The 27194-nt window shown below is 45.3% G+C and overlaps 1 protein-coding gene across 7 annotated transcripts in view; it reads right to left on the reverse strand.

Annotated features, from left to right (window-relative positions):
- Positions 1 to 27194, reverse strand: part of FANCE (FA complementation group E) — a 167914-nt gene that overhangs the window by 15868 nt on the left and 124852 nt on the right. For 5 of the 7 annotated variants that reach the window (XM_069633463.1, XM_069633464.1, XM_069633465.1 and 2 more), the window contains 2 exons: positions 14224 to 14268; positions 13287 to 13346 (listed from right to left, as the gene is read on the reverse strand). In XM_069633463.1, coding sequence (XP_069489564.1) covers positions 13287 to 13346; positions 14224 to 14268 — 105 coding nt within the window. The remainder of the gene's footprint in view (positions 1 to 13286; positions 13347 to 14223; positions 14269 to 27194) is intronic. The other 2 variants (XM_069633468.1, XM_069633467.1) reach the window with 1 other exon arrangement.

The following is a 27194-nucleotide window of genomic DNA, read 5'->3' on the forward strand; positions in this document are numbered from 1 at the left end:
CATCACTAAATAGAATAAGGGAGTAACAGACAGCTAGCGGTCACAGATCAAATAGCAACTAAAATCCCTGTTAGGGAGGTATTAAGATCCCAGGGAAGTGGAGACAGTGATAGACGGCTCTAGCCATCTGACTCCCCAAGAACCCACTCAGCCCCGAGAACTACCAAGAACCCTTGGCCCAAGCGATTTGTAAATGTTCCAATAAACACACTTGGAATACCTACCAGAGTCAGCGCGGTTATTTGTGGTGGGGCACCTAGTCAGCAATGAGCACAACATTGCTATTTTACATTATGCCCACTTTTTGAATAATTTCCAGACCCTTTAGGCTGCACAATATAGCCTATAGGCTGCACAATATATCCTTTAGGCTGCACAATATAGCTAGTATCCCTTATGTTCTCTTAGCCCATCATGGACAGGCCTTAACTCTCCTCTCCCAATAAGGTTTTATCTTCTCCTGCCAATTGTGTAAAGGTGCAAAGGCGCTGCTCTCTATCATTGGCTGGGGTCTCAATGTGCAGCAAAATGGTGACCACGGGTAGACACAGCACTAAACATTGTGCTCCTCTACGCAGTGTCTGCTATTGCAGCACAAGGCAGGACTCCCAGCCCACAGATCTGCGCCATGAAGAGACAACAGAGCTTACATTTAGGCTAGAGGTCTCAACCCATGGATCCCGTTTGGTGAAATCGTGAGGGGAAAATCTTGCTACTATTTTCTTTTTCCTGTTGTACGCTAGACTAAGACATTTCAGGCTGAAACCAATGCTTAGATGTTCTGGCATAACATCTGCAATTTCCTTATGAAAATCAACTGATTTCAATGCATTATCCTTTGGAGTGGAGAAGTTCAAAAGGAAGGCATAGTCGCCAAGGTCTAAGCAGATTATGTATATAAATGAGCCTTTGATTGCTTCAATTTTGCTCCCAATTGCTTTGATATCATTTATTAACGTAAGTGCATTTGCAGTTGTAAGTATTTTTTGCATTAATTTAATAATTAAATGTTATTTTGTGTTGATTTTGTTTTATGGGGTGTTGTACGGGAGCTTTTTTTATTAAAAATATAACTGTAGAGTTGTGTATGAAAAGTGCTGTATGTTTAATGGACTTAATCAGAAATCCAAATTGTTAAAATATGATTTAGGCTCAGAGTCTTTCTACCCGGTAGAGTCCAGCTCGGTAGTGAACATTTCCCCGACAAATGTGCAAGCTTGTAGCAATTCATAATTTGATATTCAGCGTGCCCACCTTTCCAACCTACAATGGCTAGTTCTGCTCCCCCTACTAAGTTCACCCCCACCCTAGTCCACCTTCTACTTCTTGCAAGATCATTCTTCCTTTCAAGGCCATTACTCAGTCACTGCAAGCGGGGACCTATTTCAGCTGCGTGGGTTAGCTAGGTCAGGAGGAGTCTCCGATGCTCAGTTGCCACCTCTTCATCGCATGCCCAGTGATGATGAATTCTTTTAAGACATTGTCAGGAAGTTTATTAAGGTAATACATGCCCTCTACCATCAGTTTCTCAGGCTGCTCCGATTGGCTACCACTGTAGCAGCTGGTTATATGCACCCATCAGATCAGACACAGCCCCAGCTCCCCTCTTCAGCCATAGACCCCTAGCCCTTCTGAAGTATTAACAACCACAATGTTGCTTCATCCCTCGGTTCTTTTGGATCCACCTCCTTCAAAGTCTCCTCCTCCCCCACTATCTCCTCAAGACAGTGATGATTTTTAATGATCAAACTTCCCATGAAAGGAATGGCTAGGAAGAACTCATCTTCTGTACAGGCTTTACATGAAGCGATCAAGGATGTTATGGACTACCTGGAGCTGCATAAACCAGATTGTCTATCAAAGGAGTCAGTAGCCCTTGCAGCCATCCTCTCGCAAAAGGCAGAGAAGACAAGACTATTGCTGCTGCCAGATATGTTACGGGAAGCAAAGAAAATATGGGATGGTTCCCATTCAATAGCATGCTTGAACGGAATAAACAGAAGCACAATTTAGGACCCCTGAGAATCAGAAGCTGTGTTTTGAGTATCCATCTACATCTGAACATGATTGTCTTCATAGTCTTCCTCCTTCCAGCCATCTTTGCTATCAGCAGGGAAAGAAGAAAAAGCTTTAGCTTTATGGGGGGGGGAAAGATCTACCTTAACAGTGCTTCGCACCTTAGGCAGACAAGCACATGTGTGACCATAGCAGTCTGTAATATTAAGAGCATCAAGGGAAATAGGCAAGGCTGAACACTGTACAGGCAAAAAACATTGTCCATGTGATTATTACGTATAGGAGCTTGAAGAAAATTCACACCTAGCACCATCAGTGTTCCCTGTTCTTTGGGCTTCTGTAACAATGACTGTACCCTATATGCCTTCCAAAAGAATGATACAGGTGGCCGGGACTAAGGTTCCCTAACTGTCAGGAGGATGCTCTATGACCTAGAGATGCATTTTAAGGCTTTGCTTACTCCTGGCCAGGTAGTTTGATAGTCCAGAGTACTATACACATCGTATCCCCTCACCCAGGCATACCTACATGCTGGAATTAATTCATGCCTGGGCACTTAAGGTAAGTCATGCCAATCCTGCAACCCAAGTACTTACAGTCTGTACTTCTTGTCCCTTTCATTAGCTGGTGTTAGAGCTAGACTCATTATGGATAACCAAGAGCGTAAAGTAGTCTAGACAGTGTCAACTGAGGTGGCAGGGTCTATGGAAAAGGGTGGGAGAGCCCTTAATTGGTTAGTATGCAGAGTTCCAATAGCAGGTGGGTTCATTTTTACAGAAAGTGAGGATCCCTTGCAGGGGGGGTAGCTTGGGCAATCCGCCACGCTAGATGTGCCCACCGAAATTTTCCTTCACAATGACTACTCACCTTACATGCATCCAACGTTTCAGTCTCTCCAACAGATATTCATTCACCAGTTCAGGTTGGCCCATGTATTGGACATGATATTAAAGGTCCGGTTTCATCCCCCTCTTGACAGGGGGCCTCATTCTATATCCTTTCGACCAGGCACTGTCCTTGGTATGTTGGCACCAGAGGACCTGCACGTCAGGGGCATGGAACACTCTCAGAAGAACTTTGATAGGTTGAAGACAGCCAGGAGGCAATCTACTAGATCTCCATGTACCAGCAGGTGGACAACATTTTTCAAGTGAAGGCTACTCTAGATATTCATGTAGCTTTCTGTGTGAGACATAAAACTGGATTTGTGCAGAACAGATCTGTCTGCTATGAAGGCCTTTCATAATGGGGATCATTATCAGGAGACATTTCAAAGGAGCTCTTGTGACCTTTCCCACTGTTTTGTAACCCTCAAGCCACTTCGAACTTGAATGTGATCCCTACAGAGATTCTGCTCTTCATCAGATGTGGCCTTGCGGCCTTAGGGGTGTGTAAGCACAATTTAAGCACCCGATAAAACCTATTGCTGCCTAATTCCCTCTTCTGCTTTCTCCATTGCTACCATTATGCCCCCTCCTTCTCTGCCCTGCTTCTTCATTTCCCTCCAGGTGCACCCTCCTTTACAAGTCTTCCTCAGCACTTTAACACAACTTCAGGGCAGAGTAAGAGCTTTACAAGCAACCACAATAACATAAGCGTTATTTTTTTTTTGTGTGCAAAAGTCCCTGTCTGACAGGACATAGGAAAGCCCACCTAGGGTGACAGAGACCTATTAGGATCATCCTGAAATACCCAAGGCTATGGTTGAGCGGCAAGCAGCCAGGCTTAGTCTAAGAACGGAGGAGGGCTCTAGTTGAGTACAAAGACCTCAGAGCAGACCTTGTTTCAAGAAAACACTTATTCACTGAAGAGTTATATAAAAATAGACATTTATTATATACTCGAAGATAGACTGTGTAAGTCTAAGTTCAGGTAAGCACTATTAGTAAGACGTACAGCATCCGTAATTTGTATTTCCATGTGTATGTTTTTTATATATTTGTGTGTATTTACTCTAGTATTGAGTTTTGTCTCTACTAATTGGTCCTCTCGTATTTTGGATCATGACAACTGATTTGTGTTATTTTTGAGGATTTGTATTGTCTAGAATGTGCTATCAATATACTTTTGCTATTTGCACTTTCTTGTCACCATTGGGTGACTGTTGCTCCCCATTGGAGTGATCTCCTTCACTCTTCTGGGGATACCTTCCAGCCACCGTTTGCGTTGATATTTAGAATTATTGAGATTGATTCATTTCTTGATGATTCGTCGTAGAGGCTCATGATTGGTACTAGCACTTTACCACTGTATGCACTTTATTCCTTAAATGGTATGATTGAACTTGTTACATTGCACAAGTATTGTAAACTATTTAATCCTTTTTAACGTATTGAAATAAATTAAATTTCTACTAATATGTCATTCTGTATTATTATGTGTTGACTTCTGTATGGTGATCTGGTTAGTGACCAGGAGCACGGTCTCCAGTTTTGTTATGGTGGGACGATGTTCTTGAAGTGAATATGTATTTTGTTTCCGCTGACTTGACCTCTGTCTACATAAAACACTATAAGTCAAACATATCTACAGTATTGAATCGCTTGCAATACTCTTTGAATGGTAAACCACAGATGCTCTTAGTTAGGTAATCACGTTAGAGTAGCTTTTACAGTAACAACATCGCATAGTAAACCAACTAGAAACATATATGCAAACTTTCCAAACTCTGACTAATTCTTTATAACTTCAACCCAATTCGATCTTAATAGTCCAACCATATCTAGTACGAGTTTCTCAAAGTTCAGATGAGCTACTTGGCTACCAGTCGCTGGGAAATGGCAAAGAAGAGGTAAAACACAGTGTTCAGAGTGCTAGGGTCTGGATGGATCCCCTGGCGTTGCAGGTATTCCAGTGGTTACAAAAGGCTCAAGGAGGTTAGGATGACCCCCGGAATGGGTGTCCCAAGGACCAGTGTCCTGGGGCAGGCGGTTTTACCGCTAAGAGTTGTCCCCCCAATGATACTCTATGGTGACCTGAGGGGCAGCGAGTTACAAGCTTTGAAAATGCCAACTGCATTCACAGCGACGCAGTGATCACATAATACAAGTTACCATGTACATCATAAATGTTAAAGTAATGTCCCATTTTTAAAAGACATACTAGATCTTTTATATTTGTGGTAGGCATATGTTTAAAAGTTTCCCTTATTCATTGCGGCGAAGCGAGACGCTTGTATTCTGTGATAAACTGCAGCATGCAAATTCAAAAGTCAACGTACGCGAAGCTTCAGTGGAAAGTCCGATCTATGAAAGTCTCGTCAAAACAGGTCCACCCCTGTTCCTCCAAAACTATCAAGGACCACATTGACTCCTTGGCTCCTGCCCTTGCTGACTTCTGCAATCACTCCTTCGCCTCTGGAGTCTTCCCATCCCCTCTCAAGCACTCCCTTGTGCACCCCCTTCTTAAGAAACCCTCTTCCGACCCTTCCTGCCCAGCTAACTATCGCCCAATCTCCATCACTCCCTTCCTGGGCAAGCTCCTGGAGAAAATGGCCATCTCCCAGCTTAATCTCCATGCTGAATGTGTTGATAGTCTTCATGACCATCAGTCTGGCTTCAGAGCTGCCAGAAGCACGGAAACTGCTCTCCTGAACATCCGTGAGGACCTGCTCTCGAACCTTGACTCTAACATTCCATGTGTTCTCATTTTGCTTGATCTCTCTTCTGCCTTTGATACTGTCAACCATACCATCCTGCCCAACTGTCTCCGTGATAACCTCGGTATCACTGGTCAGGCTCTGCCGTGGCTGACCTCTTTCCTCTCAAATCGACTCTCCCAGGTTCAACTGGGGTCTTTCCTCTCTGACATCTTCTTCTCTACCTGTGGTGTCCCCCAAGGATCTAACCTCTCTCCCTGGCTGTTCAACCAGTATCTGGCACTTCTCGCCCACCACATCGCCACTCTCTGCCCCTACATTCAGTGCTATGCGGATGATACCCAGCTCATTTTCAGGCTACCCTCGGCCTCCTCTTCTCCGTCCCTCATCTCTGACTGTCTTTCTGCTATCCAGGAATGGTGTGCCGCCAACGACCTCTGCCTTAATGCCAGTAAGACTGAGATTCTACTCATCGGCACTCCCACTCCCTCCTTCCCTGCTGCTCTCTGGCCGGCCTCTCTGGGCCCTCTTCCTGCTCCTACCTGCAAGGCAAAAAAACCTTGGGGTCATCTTCGACTCCACACTCTCCTTCTCTCTTCACATATCCGACGTATCTAAGAAGTCACACTACCAGCTACACCTCCTCAAAGGTATCCTTCCTTTCCTCTCCTTCCCCCAGAAGCTCACTGTCTCTACAGCCCTGGTTCTCTCTAAGCTGGACTGCTGTAACAGCCTCTATCTAAATCTGCCCGCCTCTATCCTCCGCCCTTTGCAACTCATCCAGAACAGAACTGCAAGACTTGTCCTTGGCCTCAAGCCCAGGGACCGTATCTCTCCAGGACTGAAATCACTACACTGGCTCCCAGTGACTGCGAGGATCAAGTTCAAAACCCTCTGCATTGTCCACAAGGCCGTCTGGGGCCTTGGGCCAAAATACCTTCAACTCTCTCTTCCTAAATATCTTCCTTCTCGAGCTCTTCGCTCATCCGCCTCCAACTCCCTCAGGGTCAGCCGCTTCTCCAAACAACGAGTTGGGGGCAGATCTCTTTCCACTGCAGGGGCCTCCCACTGGAACAGCCTTCCTGCCTCCGTGAAACTTGAGGAGAACCACCTCCGGTTCCGGAAGCACCTCAAAACCTTCCTCTTTGCCTCTGCTTTCTCTCCCCCTCTCCCCTGCTAATACTACTGAAACTGCACTGAATCTGCAACTGGGCCATTCACTGTTCTCGGCCCAGCCACTCTCCCCTGCACTGCCTCCACGGCAACCCCTGCACTACGGGACTGTGTCTGTATCCATACAGCCCCCCTTCCCAGCACTTGTCTCGCACTTGCCACCAGCTGGCCCTTGTTATTTATCCTGTATGCTGTATGCTAATACCCCTGTACTGCACTTTCCCCTCTCCCTTTCCCCCATGCACTTTTCCCTTCCCCTCTACCCTTGCACTTGCGCGATCTGAATGACACCTGGCCTAGTAAGATCGTTGTCTGTCTCCCCTTGTTCCCCCCTGCCTCGTCGCGCCTTGAAACACTTGTGTATAGGCGCGTTACAAATGCCTTATCATATCATCATATCATATCATATCATATCAAAGAAATTAAATTTTCTGTTTATTGCACCCACGGGCATTGAAATATAAACTTGTTCCTTGCGGAAATGACTGCGTGAAAAATCTAATTTGAAATGAAACGGGAACCAAAAAATGAATTTGACCACTGACCTTTGAGTCATTTCTGAAGAAGGCATTTCTGAGGAAAACAAAGCTTACATGACAATTGTATTCAACGTTTGACAGGAAAACAAAAGTGAGATTACATTGATCAATTAAGTATGTTATAAACACTGACACCTAGAAATACAATGTGTGTCAAGATAATTTTAATGAAAGCGATCTTTATATTTAAAATAGGTTATCTAATTGGAATGGAGAAAGCAAAGTATGTGTTCTCTAGCAAGGGAAATAAGCAACTAAGCATCAATGGATATATTTATTGTAAAGAAAAAATTGAAAAACAACAAGACATTGTGGAAGTGCACACAGTATTCTGTGAATAATTGCTGTGGACATGCTTGTGTGGAAAATTAAACTGAAAATATTTTATATGTTCGGAAACATAACCACAAGTCAAATATCAGTGCTATTGAGATAAGAGAAAACATACAAGAAATAAAAAATAAAACAGAGCCTGAGCAATCTACAACTGGACAAGTAGTGAGGCAATTACTCAGTGAACTACACCCCAGCACCGTGCTGGTGAAATGCCTCGTGCCAAATCACTAAAAAGAAGCAACCTAAAATACCAAAACATATAGACGAAATTAACATACCATCTGAATTTAAGCTGACAAATGGGAACATTTTTTATTGTCTGACAGTGATACTGATGCAAACGTTTTATCGATATTTTCAACCACGGAAAATGTGAAAAGATTAGCGCTGATCAATAATTGGATGATGGATGGCACATTCAAGAGTTGTCCAAAGCCATTCATGCAAATTTATAGTATAAATGGAATGATGGATAATTAATTCTTCCCTTTGGTTTACGCGTTAATGAGCATCCAATAGGAGAGGACATATCACAAAATCTTGACCAAAATAATTCTCCCCCACACCAGTCTTGAATCCACTAAATTGCGGTATGGATTACCAGCAATAAAATCCTTGCAGCAAATCTTCCCAAATATACATATACAAGGGTGTTTCTTTCATTGTAGTCAGAGCCTTTGGAAAAATATCCAAAAACATGGGTTACAAACAAAATACACTACAGTGCATTTCAATTTGATATAAAAAAAAGATATGTGCTTTGATGTATGTTCCAAAAAATGAAGTTATCAACAGCTATATAAAAATAATTTCTGAGGAATTATTTAAAACACATGAAGAAGATCTGGTGAAATTTCTGAATTATTTCGAGGACTCTTGAATAGGTAAACACACCAGATACGGCTGACGACAGCCTAAAAGTGCGACAGAATATTGGAATTGCTAGGAGGCACTAATTACCAAATCTCTGAAAACAAACAACACGTTAGAAGGGTGGCAGCTGTAAGGAAGGCATTGTGTCAAATAGTAAGACACACACAACTGACCACAGTTCAACAGTGTTTATTGGACTTCAATTGGGTTTGAAAAACGCCTATCTAATCCTAAATCTAAAGATGGGAACAAGCTACCACCATAAAATAATAATAACGCAGTCCGAGTAGAGTCTTGTCAAAATAAAAGGGCCTATACTAAAAAACCTATTGCCAATCCTTACCTCTAAATACAAATAGTGTGGGAAACAGTGTTATGCAAAAGAAAAGTGTTCAAGAAATGATATGTCAGGATATCTGAGCCGTTAGCTCCCCTTCCCCAGCACGGCACAAGGTGGCACCCTCGAACTTAGCACACTCTCTGGTTTCTTTAGCACAAGGATGCAGTTCAAAACCTCAGCATCAGGGCCTTCTGTGCCAAAGTCCCTTTGCCATTCAAAGTCTCTTATTCAGGGGGCCTAATGCGATAAACAAACATTGAAGTTTCTTCCTTCTTAGGATTTTACATGTACACAATTTCTCAGGTGATTCACAATTCAACACAGACTGGTCTTGTATCGGTCTCCGCAGCTCATCGGCTATGTTGATTTCACTGGCAATGCGTTGTTCTTGGAGCCAAGGACGGTACCACAGTGGCTGCTGCTGCTTCTCCCCGCCTTTATTATGGACGCAGGAGCGCCCCTGGTATCTCCGACACACAATGCAGGATTCGTCAGCCTGGTTTCCTGATCCTATGCTTTCTAATCTCGAGAACTCTGGAAAGTAATGGTTCCTTGTCGAAAAGGTCAACGGAACTTCCCTCATTGCGATCCCCCTCTGTTTTGCTGTCTTTCGTCTCTCATTCAGCCGCCACCTCAAAACTGCTGTTTCCTCGTGTGCTTTGCCTCGCTCAGAGTGTGCTCTCGTGCTATCCGTGTGGGGAAGCTTAATGGGAGTCACGTGGGTGTGGTGGTCAGTAATTGCCTGACCAATGCATTGGGACATGTCAGGTACACGGCTCAGGTGTTAGTCTGTTTTCTCCCATAGCGGGCTGTCAGTGTGAAAGTGTTTGTGTTATAAATGGGGTGGGGGGGAGAGTTCCTAAATATCCTACCTGGTAGGATGGAGTGAAGGTGTTAAAGGGAAGGGGGTACCGTGTCTCAACATGTGGTGTCCCACTCCCACAAGACCCCTCACCCAGGTGATCCTTCCGCACTGGTCCACCCCCAGGAATTGAATCCAAAAGTGGTGGCCATGTACTGGCCACCTGGACGACAGATCCAGTCCCCAGACTAGTGGGTGAGACACCGTCTGGCTTCTCACACATCATAGCCCAAATGTTGCCATTGGAGGTAGTAAAACGACATTATGGAAATGTTTAAAGGCATTAAAAACAGAAGTAAGCCGTTAGGAAATTAAAATGATGCAACACATGAGTGGAACAAATATACTAAACAAATCCAGTAAATATGCTAAACGGAATGAAAATGTAAGGCACACTGGCAAATAATTTTCCTCATTAGATTTCAAGAACTATATTTCAAGCCTGGCATTTAATGTTGCTTTTATGATTCAATAAATGTATAGAAATCAATTTTGTTAAGACACTGCATGCAACACTATTTAGTTTGTGTTTGTATATGTGTATTATGAGAGGTATTGTGAATTTGTGAACTGTAGCTAATCCAAAAAAACCTGTTAGCAATGTCAAAAAGATATATTTCAAAACTTTAGATACTGGAGATTAAATACAATTTATTTTTTTTTTTTAGAAATGAAATACTGGAAGTTATACCAAATATAAAAAAGAAACCAACCTTTGTAGATTCATTATTTATTTCAAAAGGGAATCATGAATGAATGTATGTTAATTTTCAGAATAGTGATGCAGCTTTTATGGAATACAGACAAAGAATGGTTTTCAGGGAAACAGAATAAACAAATGGTATGTGGTTGGGCTAAAATCCGGATATGTATTCATGGACACACGAAGAAAAAATGAAATTATGAAACTGAACTGTGTGTGTATTGTATGTGTATCCATAAATACAATGAATAGCATTCTCGCGACGCCTGTTGTCGGAATGCAAAGTGACGCGGCAAAGTAAATTTAAGAATGGGACAACTGTCGGCTGTCATGATTAAATATTGCAAAACTGCCCGCCCGGTGGGCAATAAATACAAAATATTGCAGGCCGCGCAGCAACGGGACACCAGGCGGGTGTGAGGAAACAGCTGCTCGGTGTGCCCTTAAATACAATGAATTGCAGGCGATTGAATGAAAGTCGCAGTCACAAAGAGTCAGCGTTATTGAATGGCAAAAATGCACAGTAAAAGTGAGGTTGAAATTCTGTGGGTGACATTTCACAGGATGACACAAGCAGACCCCAGGTAGGTTATACTGCCGGTGGACAGTACCATGCAATGAATAAGTGGTTGTTGGAGGACGATTCCAGTGGTGAGGTAACAGCGGACCTGGTCTCCTGTTCTTTGGCCCTGGTGATGGGGAGAAGGTGGCTTTGGTGGATCTGGCAACAGCACTCGTGCAGAGGAATGTCCAGCGGCGGATCTTCAAGGTGGTGGCTTCTTGCTGCCTTCTGCAAGCTTGGTTGACAGCTGGTTGTCGCAGTAGTAAACTCTGCTCAGTTTCTTGGTCCCCGTTTCTGGTGAGGGATCTCACTGGAGCTGGCTCGAGTTGTTGCAGGCTTGGAAGGGTACCTACAAATTTTCAGGTGAAGCTGTGCTTGCGGAGATGTTGTGCAGATATGCAGGACAGGTCCACAGGTATTGGAGGTTTGCAGGCCCTGTGGGTCGCAGCTCTTCTGGCTATGGTGCAAATTGCAGCTTGTCTCAAGACTGATTAAGCCCACGAGTCTATGGGAGGAAGTTGTCTTCTTCAGATCTTCCTTGTCGATAGCAGTGAAGTGGTCCGGACAGCAGCTGCTACTCAACAGACTCTGGCAGTCGTTGGAAGTGCTGCCAAAGTCTTTATTTGTCGTCCTCTTTGGAATCTTCTGGTTCCAGTGGTCGACTGGTTTCTGCTTCAGGGCCTCAGAATGTATCCAGGAACACCAGCTGAGTCCACCAATCATGTCACATGCACCATTCAAACTTGGGGTGGCTGTCCAATGAGGACAGGCAGCCTCTCAGCCTGAACTGGTTTCAGCCAGCATACTGTAGGGGGAGAGGAAGGGGGCCTTCGGATGACCAGCCCCACTTCCTGTCCTGCCACTCAGGGACTCTTTGCCAGCTTTACAAGGGAAGCCTGTTAAAGGCAAAGTGTCCGTTCCACACCTAGCACGGCCAACGTAGTATCGTTTTAGCTGTAGTGTGCAGAAAGGACAAGCCACCTTGTTTAGGGCTTAGAAAAGTAAGGCCACCATTTTTAGGTATGGGGTGCACTATGTACCTTATCAGAGCTGCGAAGACAGCCTCTGATTAAAAAGTACAAAACAAGTTGTGCAAAGGTAAACTGCCACCAGCCTGAACAGTTGGACTTGTCACAGTAAAAAAGTGTTACTGGAAAGGCGAGAAAAGAGATACACTGTACCCCCTCAGCACTCCACATAAGGTGGTGTGTGCTGATGTCACAAAATAACACACACAAAGGATGGAAAGTATCCCCGTGCCCTATAACAGTGAGAGTTACTTAGGGAAGGAAAATAACCAATGAAGGAGAAGCTTCAGAAGCTTCTGACAACACTGCACAGAAGGTGCTTCACTACAAATGAGATGCCTAAAAATTGGAGGAAAGCATAACTACATCAGAGTAAAAGGTGTCCGGTCATTTGGTCGAAAATAAATGGTCGAATGACCATTTGATCGAATCAAAATGGTCGGAAAAAAAGGTCGAATTTATTTATTTATTTGGTTACTTAAAAAAATATTTTTTAATAAAGAAAAAGGGGGGTTGGAGGGGAACCCCCCATAAAATAAAAATAAAAAAAATAAAAAAATTCGACCTTTTTTTTTCCGACCATTTTACTTCGATCAAATGGTCATTCGACCGTTTGGTTTTCGACCAAATGACTGGTAACCGAGAGTAAAAAGAGGGGCTAGTGTGAAAAAATTGTCCCACTCACCGAGGAGAATGAGACAAAAATCCAGGTGTCCAGAAAAAAGTGCTGAGGGCCTCCCAAGGAATGGGTATTTCACACAAAAGAGGTATCTACCCTAACAATAAACCTCAGAATTGGGCTGCAGGCAGCAAAGCATATACAGTCTTCAGCTAAATGGGGACAGGGAAAGAATGGGAAAGCTCTCAGCGCAGGACAGCTCAACATGTTCAGCTATAAACAAACCGCACAGCAGTGAATTGCTACATACAGGAGCCCCGCCCAGAACTGTGTTACAAGTTATGTCTGGGGGAATAATGGACAAACAGATACACAAATCCAAAGCTCCTATTAATAGACCAGCAGTACACCACAGCCTAGACCGCCTGTGAATGGAACACAAGAGCCTCCAAACACTGTTCCTACAGACACAGGATCTCCGCTCTCCTCAGAACTGAAAGAAAATGAACTAAAGAGCCTCCACAGCCTAAGCAGGTGTGAATTCCATAGAGTCCTGTATCTGTGAAAATGACACCACAAGGGGGCCGAAGCAGTTCTATTTGGCCCAGAGGTTACATTCGATGAGTCGCAGACTAACCTGGCCCGAGTCACACTCGTTCAGAACCTGCAGATCCGGGGTAGCAAGTGCATCCTGCCTCTGGAAAGGAAAGGGAGGGCTATTCATTTCTAGTGTTCAATACAAGGCAAAGAAGCATGATAAACTTTAGACCCCCACCCCCAATGCCACTGGGAAACATATGCTACGTTCCCTTATGTGGAAGACTGCTTTATCCTCCTCTGCAAATCATCTTGTGAAATTCCAGGAGTCAAGAAACCAATATTCTGGTCCATTCCACTGCACATATGAGATTGGGGGCTCATGAGGAAATCTAGATGAAGTTCCTTTCACTCCTGTCCCTGAATTCACAGCCAATATCCATGCGCTACTTCATGATCCCCGAATCCTTCATATCCCAAATACCTTTTGTAGGAACCATCTCTTACACAACCTCAGTATCCATCCTCAACAAGCCCATGATAACCATCTGTAAAGGCCCTGTGTGACAACTATCGTCAGTTACCTTTAAAAACCCAGGAACCATCTCTAACATCCCGAATGACCCATCACCACTAGCACCTTCAGCAGCACTCATAGGCGATCGATATTCCACATGAAGCCTCAAACTTTCAATCAATAAAGTTGAAGCCATCAGCAACATGGACACTCTCCAAAGGATAGCATCGCATGATAGCGTCAGAGGAGGATCGCTTTACTAATAAGTGCACAGCCCCCTCTCTGGTGGGTGGGGAGGGCAGCACATTCCTGGCAGACTGCTTCTGTCCTTGTTTCCATTCCTTTATCTGTTCACCTTTGCAGGAAGAATTTGGCAAGAAGCAGACCATGTGATTAGGAAGGCTGAGCCAATAAATACATTTGTAAAATGCAAACTCTCGTGGAACTAACTGCTTCACAGCTCAAGACCGTTTCAACTTTTTAAAGTACCTAAACCTCTAACAGAGGTTTGTATGCTTACCTCTGGTTCAGTTTGCAAGAGCTCCTTCAGCTTAAGCACTTTCGACTAGAAGAGAAAGAAAGAAAAAGACAGACATACATATTACATCAAATATTCTTCTGAATGGGAGACCTATAATTTTCTACACTCCCTCTTGCACTATAAAATTCAAGGCCCTTCTCAAAATGACTGCCATCCACACCATCTGTGCAGACTCCCGCTTCTGCACCTTCTCCCACTGGCTTCCTCCGGGCAACCAGTGGCATTCCCCTATACCCCGAGATTAGGGGCATCCCAACAGAGGCAGGTTTGAAAAAGCCTTCAGGAGCAGCCACTAATATCTGCAGTGTTATCATCCCTCTCCAAAGATCGACTAACCCAGCTGTAACTGTGAAAATATGGCATATCTCACATTATATTTAGGTCATTATACATCTGTGGCATTACATCTCAATGTTATCATCCACAAGACGTGTGTTACTTTTGAAAAAAGTACCCAGAAATGGGAACGCTAATGCTGACAATAAGACCCATTGTACAGCGCCTCTGACTAGATAGCAAATGCAAGAAGGACCATTTAGAGTGCCGGAGAAAATACTAAACATTGAGTGAGGTGCAACTGAAGTGTCAGGATTGGTCCGATGGTTACAACTCGCTACAAATTCAGGGATAACTGCAGGTTCAAAGGGGATTCTCTCCAGTGTCACGTTCCCATCAGAGTTTTCTTTCCAAGAAAGGTCTTGCAATAAAGTTTCATTAAAAGGTTTCTGGTTTTCACCATGTCTGCGGCTGGTCTCCTTCCCGGGCTCTTTAATGACCACAGCCCTGCACTGGTTTCAATTGGATGTCAACCACTTCTTTCCTCTTCCTTCTTTGGGACTTGGCCTTTCTAGTCTCTTGTCCCTGAACTTACGCAACTGTCTACTCCTTACGGTGGTCTGTCTCTGTGAAAAGTTTGCATTGCCTTGAAATGGGAATGAGGACCCTGGGAAGAAGTCTTGGTAAGTCCAAAAGCCCATTGTGGGGATGAGTGGATCGCTGCATGGTTAGAGGGTGGTCAATTAGTCTGACTCTTCTAGTCACAATGCCCTTTTCCCATGGGCCCAACATGTTGCACTCTCTTTTTTCTCTCTTTTTTCTGGACAAGGATTCATCCCTGCTACTATTTCTAGTTCACTTTGTAAGCTCAGTTCTTCTCATCATTCCTGGATACTTCCTGGATACTCCACTCGTCTTTCTCTTTAGCACCTGCAACAGTTCCACCTCCTTTCATGAGGGAACCACGGCTCGTCTCTCCTCAAACTTCGCTTATCAGATCCCATCATCCCTTTCCTCCATTTCCTTCTCTTTTCATTAACACCTTAGTCATTAGTGTATTTTCCCTTTAGCTATCTATTGTTTCTCTTCCATTCCTCACCCCTTTGGGCACCACCCTTTTACCATTTACTAGGCTCACTAGCTCCACTAGCTCTTCGACCTTCTTCACCCCTCAGGCTACCAACTGTATTCTTTCTGCTTTCACACTCAATCTCTAGGTCCTTCCGACCTACACCACCCCCCTAGGCACCTCCTTCACTCTTTGAAGCACCATCCATGCTCTCTCTACCCTCACCCTTTTGCCACCACTCTGCCTCCTTCCCTGACCCCCAGGGTTTCTCCTCCAGCTTGCAGACTTCCTAGTATTGCTTAGGCTCCTGGGCCTCATCTACAGTCTCCCGGGTCTTGCTTTGCCATGTGTTACTCTTGGTCTCTGGTTCAAAACATCCACATTGACTGATTGAGGGGCTCTATGATTATATTTCTCTGTGTCCCTCAGCCTGGCTGGGCTTCCTTTCATGGTCTGCACCTGTGGCTGGCAGGGAGCGAGTGGCTGTACCTCTTGTCAACACCTGTGTAAACTTTAGTAGTAGTAGTAGTTTATTGATAAACATATAGCAACAAGGCTTTGTATAACATTTAACAGGAAAGTCAAATATAAAATGTATACATCATAACATTTCAACAAGATGACTCAAAACTTATACAAGATACTTAAAAATGTCAACAACATTCAAATAAAACCGGACAATAAAATACATTAGGTTTGGGTCATTTCCATCCATAAAAGCCAACCATAAGGAAGGTATAACATTTAAAATGACTGAATTATTGTAGGCTTTAAAATATTTCATTCAGAGATTTATCAAACATTCACATTCAATAAGTATATGAAAAATTGTTTCATGAACTAAAGTGCCACAAAGACGACAATAAGTGTGTTGGTACAGCGAGTAATTACTCCAACGCTAGGGAGACAATACAACTGTAACATTAAATATGATCTGCAGATAATTGCGAAAGATATAAGGACTAGGGTAAGCAGTTAAGTAAGATGGTTGATATACCCTAGATATTCTCTTGTTCCAATAGTCCCGAGTTGAGGCCATGCTTCCAATATGGACCCTATTTGCTATAAATCCTACTGCACGTAGGTTCTTCTTAAGCCAAAGCTTCATATTGCCCAAAACATACGTATTGCAACCCTCATGGAGCCATTTGTTATGGGTTTGTTTTAAAATGCCAATTGTTCCAATTGGAATTCTATCAGCGAGACCCAGATAGGCTTTCATATAGGGAACGATAATCGTATCCGTTTGCACAGTAAGTAGGCATTCAAAAAATAATATGCATTGCGCAATATAGATGGTCCAAATGCCTTTGATGTTGAATTCGAGATAAATGTATTCAATCCTAACACATTGAGAAAGACGAAAAAGCTTTCACAATGGTTTTGCTTCAAAAATGACAAGCTCCTTCCTATATTTATGGTCCCAAATCGCTATTGCATAAGATAATATTGCTGAGATCTTAGCATTATAAATGGACAATACAGCTGAAACACAATAGCCATTATTGCAGCCGATCAATGCACTTAGGGTATTAACCGATAACGAACATTTCCGTTTGACATCTGTCCAATGGAGCTCCCATTTCAATTTGTCATCAAGCATAAGGCCCAAATATTTATACGACGACGCTTTATCAATCGGATTAGAGGAAAGAGTCCAAGTATGTCTTTTGGGTCGGGGTTTCTGAGAGAAAACCATTATTTTACTTTTGGCTATGTTGATCTCTAAACTGCTGAGTAAGAAGCAAGAGCATTCAACATCAGTTGCAATCCCGCAGGGGTATAATCTAATAATACAAGGTCATCCGCGTAAGCAAGCCAACCCAAGGAGAAATTACCAATTCTTACCAGATTTGCTGCATGTATGGTGAATGCTTCGCACATTTGAGCTAAATAAAGATTGAATGAGATGGCTGCGATCATACACCCCTGCTTTACCCCACAGGAGGTAGATATGGATTTTGATAATTTACCAAGTGCATTGAGGCGTACGCAAATTGTAGTGTCAGCGTGGAGCAGCATTAGCATACGAAGTAAACCAGGGGGAATCCCCCAGCTGTCTAACTTACGCCATAGCCGATTCCTGCCGACAGTGTCAAATGCGGTAGAAAAATCAATAAATGCACAATGTACATTTAGACTACGGCGTAGCCATGTTCTATGGCCGAGCTCAATATTAACAAGTTGTGGGAAGTGCTGCATTTATTTCTGAAGCCTATTTGGTTTGTAGGCAAGATCTTATTATCGGTAACCCAGGTGTTTAGTTCTTGAAGTAGGACTTTAGTAAAAAGTTTTGAGGTTGAATCAAGCATCGCCAACATGCGGAAGTTGGAAGGATCATTCCATGCGCCTTTCTTGTGGACTGTCAGTATGTTACGTGATTTCCACGATGGTGGTAGTATACCATGTAAACCAATATGGGAGAATAGTATCTGTAAAGCTGCTCCCCATAATGGTGGATCACTCTTGATTACTAAATTGCAAATACCATCAGGGCCGGCCGCACGTGAGGATTTCAACCTCTCAATAATATCAATTAGGTCGAGAACGGAGGCTTTACATACCCAGGATACATTCGGGATCATAAGTAAAGGATCAGCAGCTTCAGGACGACCTAGAGTGGATTTAATGTATTTCACCCATGTTTCTTCATTGATACAGATCGGGGTAAGGTCTCTTTGTTTATTCTTCGCAAGCAATTGCCATATCCCATTGCCGTTTCCTATTGGTGCAAGGTCAGCTATCATACGCCACAATTGCAATTCCAGTTCTTTTTCATGGGTTTTTAGCCATCTTTTATACATGCGCTTGAGTGCTCGAATCTGAGACAAAACAATAGGCGCAGGTAACATACGATCCCGATGGTCAACGATGGTTTTGATTTCTTGACGCAATTTTCGTTTTGCAGCTTGAATCATTTTGTCGTTGCCAATTCTCACGGCCAAAGGGAAGTTAATTTGTTCAAGAAAAGTTCTGTACAATCGTTGTACCGTGTCTTTACTTTGGATGGCAGACATCATAGTTGTATATTTATCAATCACTGCATTATTCGCATTTTGGGCGGAAGAGGAGCTGCGAATAAATTCAGGCAAAAGTACCTGGGCCATTTTTTGTGCTTCCTCAATCTTGTGCTTTTGGCACAAAATACGATTTTTTCCATAATTTACTAAGATGTGCCCATTCATGTCATAGACCGGGGGAGATTGTACTGCATAATTAAGGTCAATAAGAAGACAGAGGGGCAAATGGTCGCTTTCTTCACGATTTACCACTCCCATATCAACAATGAGATGTAAACCTAGTTGGTTAGTGAATATATAGTCTAATGTGGTCACAGACCGACCCTCAATTCTTGTTGGTGCCATTTTGGCATCACCGGGAGTCAGGCCATTTCAACGGACCATATTAAAGGGTAGAAGAGTTCTGCGCAATTTATTACCTTGGGTGTTGAATACTGGCTTAATAGGGACTGAATTATGGGAGACATGGGTCAATTGGTGGGTTAGAGACAACTCACCAATTTTGGTGTTGAAATCACCAAGCAACCATATTTGGAAGCGATGCGAATAGAGCAAGAGAATCAATTGAACTATTTTCATATTTTGTGCTATTAATGACATCTTAGGTGGATCATATACGTTAATAATAATGATCGTTATCTCTGCACACGAGACCTGAGCAATAAGACCATTTGGAGTAGATTGAGGCAGTTTTGTAATAGACCAGGGAGCCTGAACTGATATTAAGAGTCCTCCTTTAGGACGATTTAAGGGGCCTTTGGTTGCAACTGCATAGACCGTACTACGATTATCAATTTGTAGTTAATCCGTGAGCCAGGTCTCTTGAAGGGCAATAAGAGAGAATATATCAATGTTACACAATAGTCCATCAGTGTCGATTATATGGGAGTGACCGCGAGTGTTCCATGAGTACAGAAATTCCAACCGGGCAGGTCAGTTCCCAGACCCAGAAAAATGTTCTTTGATCGAAGTAGGAAGCCATTGCCAATAGCCACCAGGAATCCCTTGTGGAGGATTGGTGGAATTAGTAGAAGAACAAACAGTCTTTGAAAGTTCAGTAATACTACAAGCTACCGATTTAACTTGCTTGGATTTATGAAGAATGAGGGCCTGAGATTTAGCCGCTACACCAGACGCTTTAATTATAGGGGTATGGAGAGTGACCAAACGCCTTTGGATGATCGGAATAGAAACTCGTTGAGCAATATATCCATGTTGGAGAAGATTATCATCAAAGCCCAGTATGTAATTGTTAAGACGGATTTCTGAATTCTGTCCTGGTGGCGCAGAAGTTCAGAAGGCCAACCTAATTACTTGGAACAGGGTAACCTCTGGACAAGCCAGACCAATCAAGGTAGCGATCGCGGCGGTCAAGACTAGGTCTCAAGAGGGGTGAGGGTGACTGAAAGCCCGCAATGAGCACACAAAGCAAGAGCGCTTACAAACTACTCCAAACAGGTGTCATATCAAAAATATAAACACATTTATTTTAAGGCCTTTAAAACAACGACCGTAGCGAGAAAATCACAATATCACAATATTAAACCAACACATACCATATCAACACAATATATATACAAATACACAGTCGCAAGCGTTTAAAGCACGAAATATGTAGTCCACCTGAAAGGAAAGGAAAACAGGCAGTGCGATAACGCTTTTGACTCAGTTCGCCTTTAGAGGCACCTAACTAGATGGAAGTCCGAGCCCTGCGAAGAGTGGAGCCTTGTGCTCAAAGTACCTGCCACGCCGGTGCCAACGGGCAAAAGGGGAATCTCTTCGGAGGAAGTCAGGCAGTTCGGGTTAGTGCACAGCAGAAGGAGAACAGGTTCCGCAACTCAAGCGCAGCCTCCACAGCGGGCAGAAGCAGAGCGCGAGTACGGCCAAAAGGGTGCTGTTTTTACACAGCAGGGAAAAGCAATGGGATACTGCAGGAGGGCGACCAGATCCTAGCTAAACTACTCACCGGTCCCCGAAGCAAGCAGACCCAGGCTTCTCCACGTTAGTTTCAGCAGCTGGCAGGTTCAGAAGAGCAGGGAAAGCCTCGTAGTCGTGAAGAGCAAAAAGACGTCCCAATCGACGAAACCAGCACAGTTTTGTTGCCGCAGCAGGACAACGGAGCGGCTGTGTGTATTCAAGCCAAATGTACACTCCTCCCTTCAGACCTGGGGACGCCAAGCGTACGAAGCGTGGGAGAGTGACAAGGACTCGAAATACAGCACAACCTGGCGGCAGTTACAGAGCAGGACTCCCTTGTAAGCTGGTCAGTCAACTGGATGGCCCAGAGACACTTCCGAAGGCTTACTTGGCAGGAGATGATGAAGTCGCCGGGAATAGCTGTTCCTGCTATTCCAAAGGTCGAAGCACCAGTACACGCCTTCTGGTTCGATCCAAGGAGGAAAGGGTTTCACAGGACGACAGCAGTGCAAAGGAGGATTCCTTCAGCGGGTCACCAGCGATTCCTCGGTCCAGCCTCTTGGTTGCAGGATACTTGGCTCCTGTATTCCTTCGTTCGTGAGAACTCAGGAGATCGACATGGTAGTGGTGTTTCCAGCTCCCTCTTATCCACGGTTCCCTTCGCGCCAAAACGGAGGGGAGCCAATGGGAGATCCGCTCATCAAAACACATACCATACGTGGACCAATCACGGACCACAGTGGTCCCAGGCATTCACACCACCCCAGACTCTCTGGCACCCAGGATGTGTATTGGGACCAGACATCCCAGCCCACACCCTGGAGGCACACAAACGACATGTAGAAGCCCGCGAAAGCAACCACGTTTCGCGGGAAAGTACATGCCCAAATAAGGAAGGCCCCGGGTCGCCCGACCTGGGGAAGGTGAAGGGAGCAAGACGGTCAGTGGACAAGACAAAGGAGCCTCGCGGCCTGGCCATTTTGGGAGCCAGGCCACCATTTTGGGTTCAGTGCAAAAACGTGCTCAGAAGGCCAAAAGGAGCTCAAAATAAACAAAACGATCGCTGCCACCATTCGAGTCCCTGAATGACTTGCACCGATCAAATACCATCCTAAAAGAGTATCTAGGGCCTGTAGAAGGCTAGAGACCCAAGAGAGCTGTAACTTAGCTTACAGTGCCCTCTTGTGTCATGTTGCACTAAAGCCGCAACACGATAAAGGAAACTACGGGAAACAGCGTTCCCCGGTACTGACTGTCTTAAGGGCATGTCAGTTTCCCCGTAAGAAAGGAGCGAAAGCCCAGAGGAGTGCGGCAGAAGGCTGCACTTCTCTGGCAAAGTCAAGAACAAGGTTAAAAACAATAGCAAAAAGTTTAGGGGTTGCCACATGGAAGGAAAATTCCCTACAATTACGAAATCTTTCCTAACACTCGCCCCTCCCAGACTATGGACAGGGGGAACTAATCCACCCCTGGATGAGTCTCTTGTTCAGGTCGGTAAAACATTCTGGACAACCCATCAGCATTGCTATGTTGGACACCTGGCCTATGCTCAATAGTGAAGTCGAAGCCTTGTAGACTTATGGACCACCTAAGCAACTTTGGATTCTCCCCCTTCATGTTCATTAGCCACTTTAACGGCTTATGGTCAGTCTGCACAGTGAAGTGGGTCCCATAGAGGTAGGGCCTCAGCTTCCTTAGGGCCCACACAACAGAGAAACATTCTTTCTCTACCGTGGACCATCTGAGCTCTCTGTCCTTAAGCTGGCGACTAATAAAACCGATAGGGTGTTCCTTACCCTTCTCATCTACTTGTGATAGTACAGCTCCTATCCCAGTGTCAGAGGCATCCGTCTGCACGATAAAAGGTCTTTGATAATCAGGGGCCCTGAGCACAGGGGCCTGGCACAAGTCATTGAAGGCCTTCTCACACTCGTCGGTCCAAGTTACCTTCTTGGGTTTCTTCGGAGTTGTGAGGGCAGTCAGAGGAGCAGCTATGGTGCCATAGTCTGCCACAAAATTGCGGTAATAACCCGTGAGTCCTAAGAAGGCTCTCACTTGGGTTTGCGTAGTGGGGGTAGGCCAGTCTTGTACCGCTGGTACCTTACTGGATAGAGGCTGTCTCCTCCCCCCACCTACTTCATGTCCAAGGTAAACCACTGAGCCTTGTCCATTTTGGTGAGGGGCCACTCGGACACCCTCAAAAGAGCTATCTGAAGGACTGCTTGGGAACAGGTCGGGGAGAGGTTCAGACTCCTCTCCCGCAACGTCTGAAGCCAGTAGCAGTGCTGCGATTTCGACGCTTGGGCCGAAAGCCTTCAGCCTATTCATGTGAAACACTTTGGGAGCCTGTCCAGGCCTTCCAAGGTCCACTGAATAGTTAACCTCACCCAGGGGCTCCACCACTGGGTAAGGGCCTGACCAATTGTCCTGTAAAGCTCGAGGCCTTATGGGATTCATGATCAGGACTTGCTGACCAAGTGTAAAGTTGATGAGGGAAGCTTTCTGGTCGTACCAATGTTTCACCAGCGCTTGCCCTGCCTTCAATTTATCACTAGTCAAGCCCATCAGAAGTACCATCCGTTTTCTGAGCCCTAGCACATAATGAACTACATTGGTAGTAACAGGGGGAGTGGGCATCTCCCATCCCTCTTTGACGATGGCTAAGGGTCCCCGTACGGGATGACCGAACAGAAGTTCGAAGGGGCTGAAGCCAACACCCTCCTGTGGTACCTCTCGGTAGGCAAACAGTAAGCATGAAACAAGAAGATCCCATTTTCTTCTCTGAGGCTCCTCCAGAGCCCCAATCATGCTCTTTAACGTCCTGTTAAAACGCCCCCCCAGACCATTGGTCTGGGGGTGGTATGCAGAAGAGCACCTGTAGGTGACCCTACATTCTATCCACATAACCTGCCTATACTTCGACATAAAGTTGCTGCCATCATCCGGCACAACTTCTTTAGGGAAGCCAACCCTAGTAAACATGCCGAGTAAAGCTTCTGCAACTGGCTTGGCAGTTACAGTTGTAAATGGGACGGCCTCAGGATACCGGGTTGCATGGTCGACCAACACCAGGATAAACCTATTGCCTGAGGATGTTTGCGGGTCAAGGGGACCAACCATGTCGATCCCTACCCTTTCAAATGGTACCCCCACAACTGGGAGCGGTACCAACGGAGCTTGGATTGTCGCACCAACCTTACCAGACAACTGGCAGGCGGCACAACTCCTGCAGTGACTTTCTACTTGCTCCCCCATCTTGGGCCAGTAGAAGTGCATGGATAACCTTTGCTTGGTCTTCCTCATACCGAGGTGACCAGCAAGGGGAACTTCATGCGCCAACTGCAGGAGGAAGGGCCTAACAGCAAGGGGAACCACCAACCTCCTATGGTCTCCTTCTGTAGACTCTGTGGGCTCACTATACAGGAGTCCACCTTCCTGGTAAATCCTATGCATCCCAGGAGGTTCACCCTCAAGCTGGGAGCAGGCCTGTCTCCTTAGGCCTTCCAGAGATGGGCACTCACGTTGGCCTTTACTGAATTCGTCCCTATCAGGACCTCCTTCAACTAACAAGTCTTTTAGTTCAGGATGATCGTTGGGGTCGAATACTTCAGGCATCGCCACCTCCTCGTCAGGCTCGGGCGATTGACCAACTTCCTCCACCGCAGTGGTAGGCGAGCTCGGGGGAATATTCTCTTTCCCCCGTCTTGACTTGTAGACTCCTTTCGCCTTGGGTTGCCCCTTCGGCTGGGGCGGCGTATTGGACTTGGCCAATGCTGCCCGTGCTTGAGACCGTGTGTAGGGTCTTTCGGCAGTGTCTCCTACGAGCCCTAAAGCTCTGAGATCATTGCCCAACAAGACCTTTCCCGGGACGTTTCTCTGAATGCTCACTGGAATCCTGACTGCTGTACCATTTAAAGTAAGATTTACAGGGATCACGGGAAACATACGGAGGGGGCCGTCAGCCAACTTAGTGGGCATCAGAGTAGCTCTGGCAACTTCCTCTGAGTCTACCAAGGTAGAATCCACTACAGTTCGACTGCACCCACTATCCCTAAGAGCTGGAGTATCCACTCCATTGATCAGCACACTGTCTTTAAAGTAGTGCTTGGTATTATCCGGAATCCTAGCATACGCCTCTGCGACTTTAGGCTCCCAGGAACCCAGGGACACTAAAACTACCTCAGCCTCTATTCCGCTGGGAAATGAGTCTGAGGAGAAGGATGCTCTTGTAATCTCTTCTTCCTCGTAGGAGGAGAAGGCCAGATTAGCGGAGTGGACCCCCAAAGGTCTAACCTTACACCGGGGATCCCCCTTCACATGGTCAGTTGCTCCACAAGAAAAACAAGCCCCAGTGGGTCTGTTTACGTAGGGAGGCTTATTGTAACCAGAGTTCTGTTTTGGAGGCGGACCTCCACTACCCTGTGAGTTCTCTTGTGTCTTACCCTTGTTTTTCTTTTTGTGGCCCTTATGGGAAGAAGATTTAGCAGATTCCCCACCCTCCATATCTTTGGACTTTTTCCCTTCCTCCTGCTTACCAGGATGAGTTTTGTCCTTATGGGACACTCGATGTGACACCCATAAGTCTGCTGCAATGGCCAGCTTCTTAGGATCTATCTCCTTCGAATCGGCCAAATGCTGCTTAAGCTCCGGGGAAGAAGAAGCAAAAATATGTTCCAGCATGACCAGATTGATCATGCCTTCGAAGGTAGAAACCTTATAGCCTTCGACCCAGCCAGTTAAGTTTTTCAAAGATTCAGCGACATAAGATACCCAAGTACCACCTTCCTTTTTCTTATACTCTCGAAAACGCTTTAAATATTGGGCCGGAGTCTTCCCAAACTTTAAAATGAGAGTCTGCTTTAACATTGCGAAATCAGCCCGCTCAGCCTTCGACATTTCCATAATGGCACTACAGCCAGAATGGGGCAGTCTACTGAGCAACCACGCAATCTTATCAGCATTGTCAACTTCCTGGACCTCGCGTGCATACTCAAACGCATTCAGCCAGTCCATAATGTCATTCCTTTCTTCATACACACTGAGCAGATCTTTCGGAAACCGTGGATGAGAGGAAGCCCCAGACCCATGTCCAGGACCCTTGGATCCATTTGCAACCTGAAGCTTGGCCAGTTCCAACTGGTGATCCCTGTCTTTCTGTTTTTCTGCCTGTTCGATTTTTAGTTTGGCTATGCTGAATTCAAGCTCCTGCTGCCTAAACCGCAGCTCTTGCTTCTTGAATTCAAGCATAGCCTCCCCATCAACACTGGCAGAGGAAACATTAGACATTACATCCTCCCTGTCCTCGTGGTCGCGATGGATCAGTGCAGCGGCAGAACCGTCGGTTCTACCAGTGAGAGCAGCCCCACCACCTTCTGCACTGTCCTCGGAAGTTATAGCGTCAAGCTGCGCTTCTTGCCACGCCACGATTCTCTGGATCATTTCCAATTTTGTGCCTTGAGAGGAAACACCTCTCTCCGCACACATCTTTTTCAGCGTTTCTGATTTGGAAGCATTTAAAGTTAACAAGGTATTTGCTTCCATACTGTTTGATAGGACTATGGCCTTTTTAAAGTTATACTACAACAATTCACTACGTGTACTGGTTGGAATAACCTGAAATGCCTTAGTTCGAGCGCAACACTGGATACCTTCAGTCGTATCCCACCGCTGCCACCAATTTGTTAAGACGGATTTCTGAACTCTGTCCTGGTGGCGCAGAAGTTCAGAAGGCCAACCTAATTACTTGGAACAGGGTAACCTCTGGACAAGCCAGACCAATCAAGGTAGCGATCGCGGCGGTCAAGACTAGGTCTCAAGAGGGGTGAGGGTGACTGAAAGCCCGCAATGAGCACACAAAGCAAGAGCGCTTACAAACTACTCCAAACAGGTGTCATATCAAAAATATAAACACATTTATTTTAAGGCCTTTAAAACAACGACCGTAGCGAGAAAATCACAATATCACAATATTAAACCAACACATACCATATCAACACAATATATGTACAAATACACAGTCGCAAGCGTTTAAAGCACGAAATATGTAGTCCACCTGAAAGGAAAGGAAAACAGGCAGTGCGATAACGCTTTTGACTCAGTTCGCCTTTAGAGGCACCTAACTAGATGGAAGTCCGAGCCCTGCGAAGAGTGGAGCCTTGTGCTCAAAGTACCTGCCACGCCGGTGCCAAAAAAGGGGAATCTCTTCGGAGGAAGTCAGGCAGTTCGGGTTAGTGCACAGCAGAAGGAGAACAGGTTCCGCAACTCAAGCGCAGCCTCCACAGCGGGCAGAAGCAGAGCGCGAGTACGGCCAAAAGGGTGCTGTTTTTACACAGCAGGGAAAAGCAATGGGATACTGCAGGAGGGCGACCAGATCCTAGCTAAACTACTCACCGGTCCCCGAAGCAAGCAGACCCAGGCTTCTCCACGTTAGTTTCAGCAGCTGGCAGGTTCAGAAGAGCAGGGAAAGCCTCGTAGTCGTGAAGAGCAAAAAGACGTCCCAATCGACGAAACCAGCACAGTTTTGTTGCCGCAGCAGGACAACGGAGCGGCTGTGTGTATTCAAGCCAAATGTACACTCCTCCCTTCAGACCTGGGGACGCCAAGCGTACGAAGCGTGGGAGAGTGACAAGGACTCGAAATACAGCACAACCTGGCGGCAGTTACAGAGC

The sequence above is a fragment of the Ambystoma mexicanum genome, chromosome 13, assembly GCF_040938575.1.
Source record: "Ambystoma mexicanum isolate Mex_15411 chromosome 13, UKY_AmexF1_1, whole genome shotgun sequence".
Taxonomy (NCBI): Eukaryota; Metazoa; Chordata; class Amphibia; order Caudata; family Ambystomatidae; genus Ambystoma; species Ambystoma mexicanum.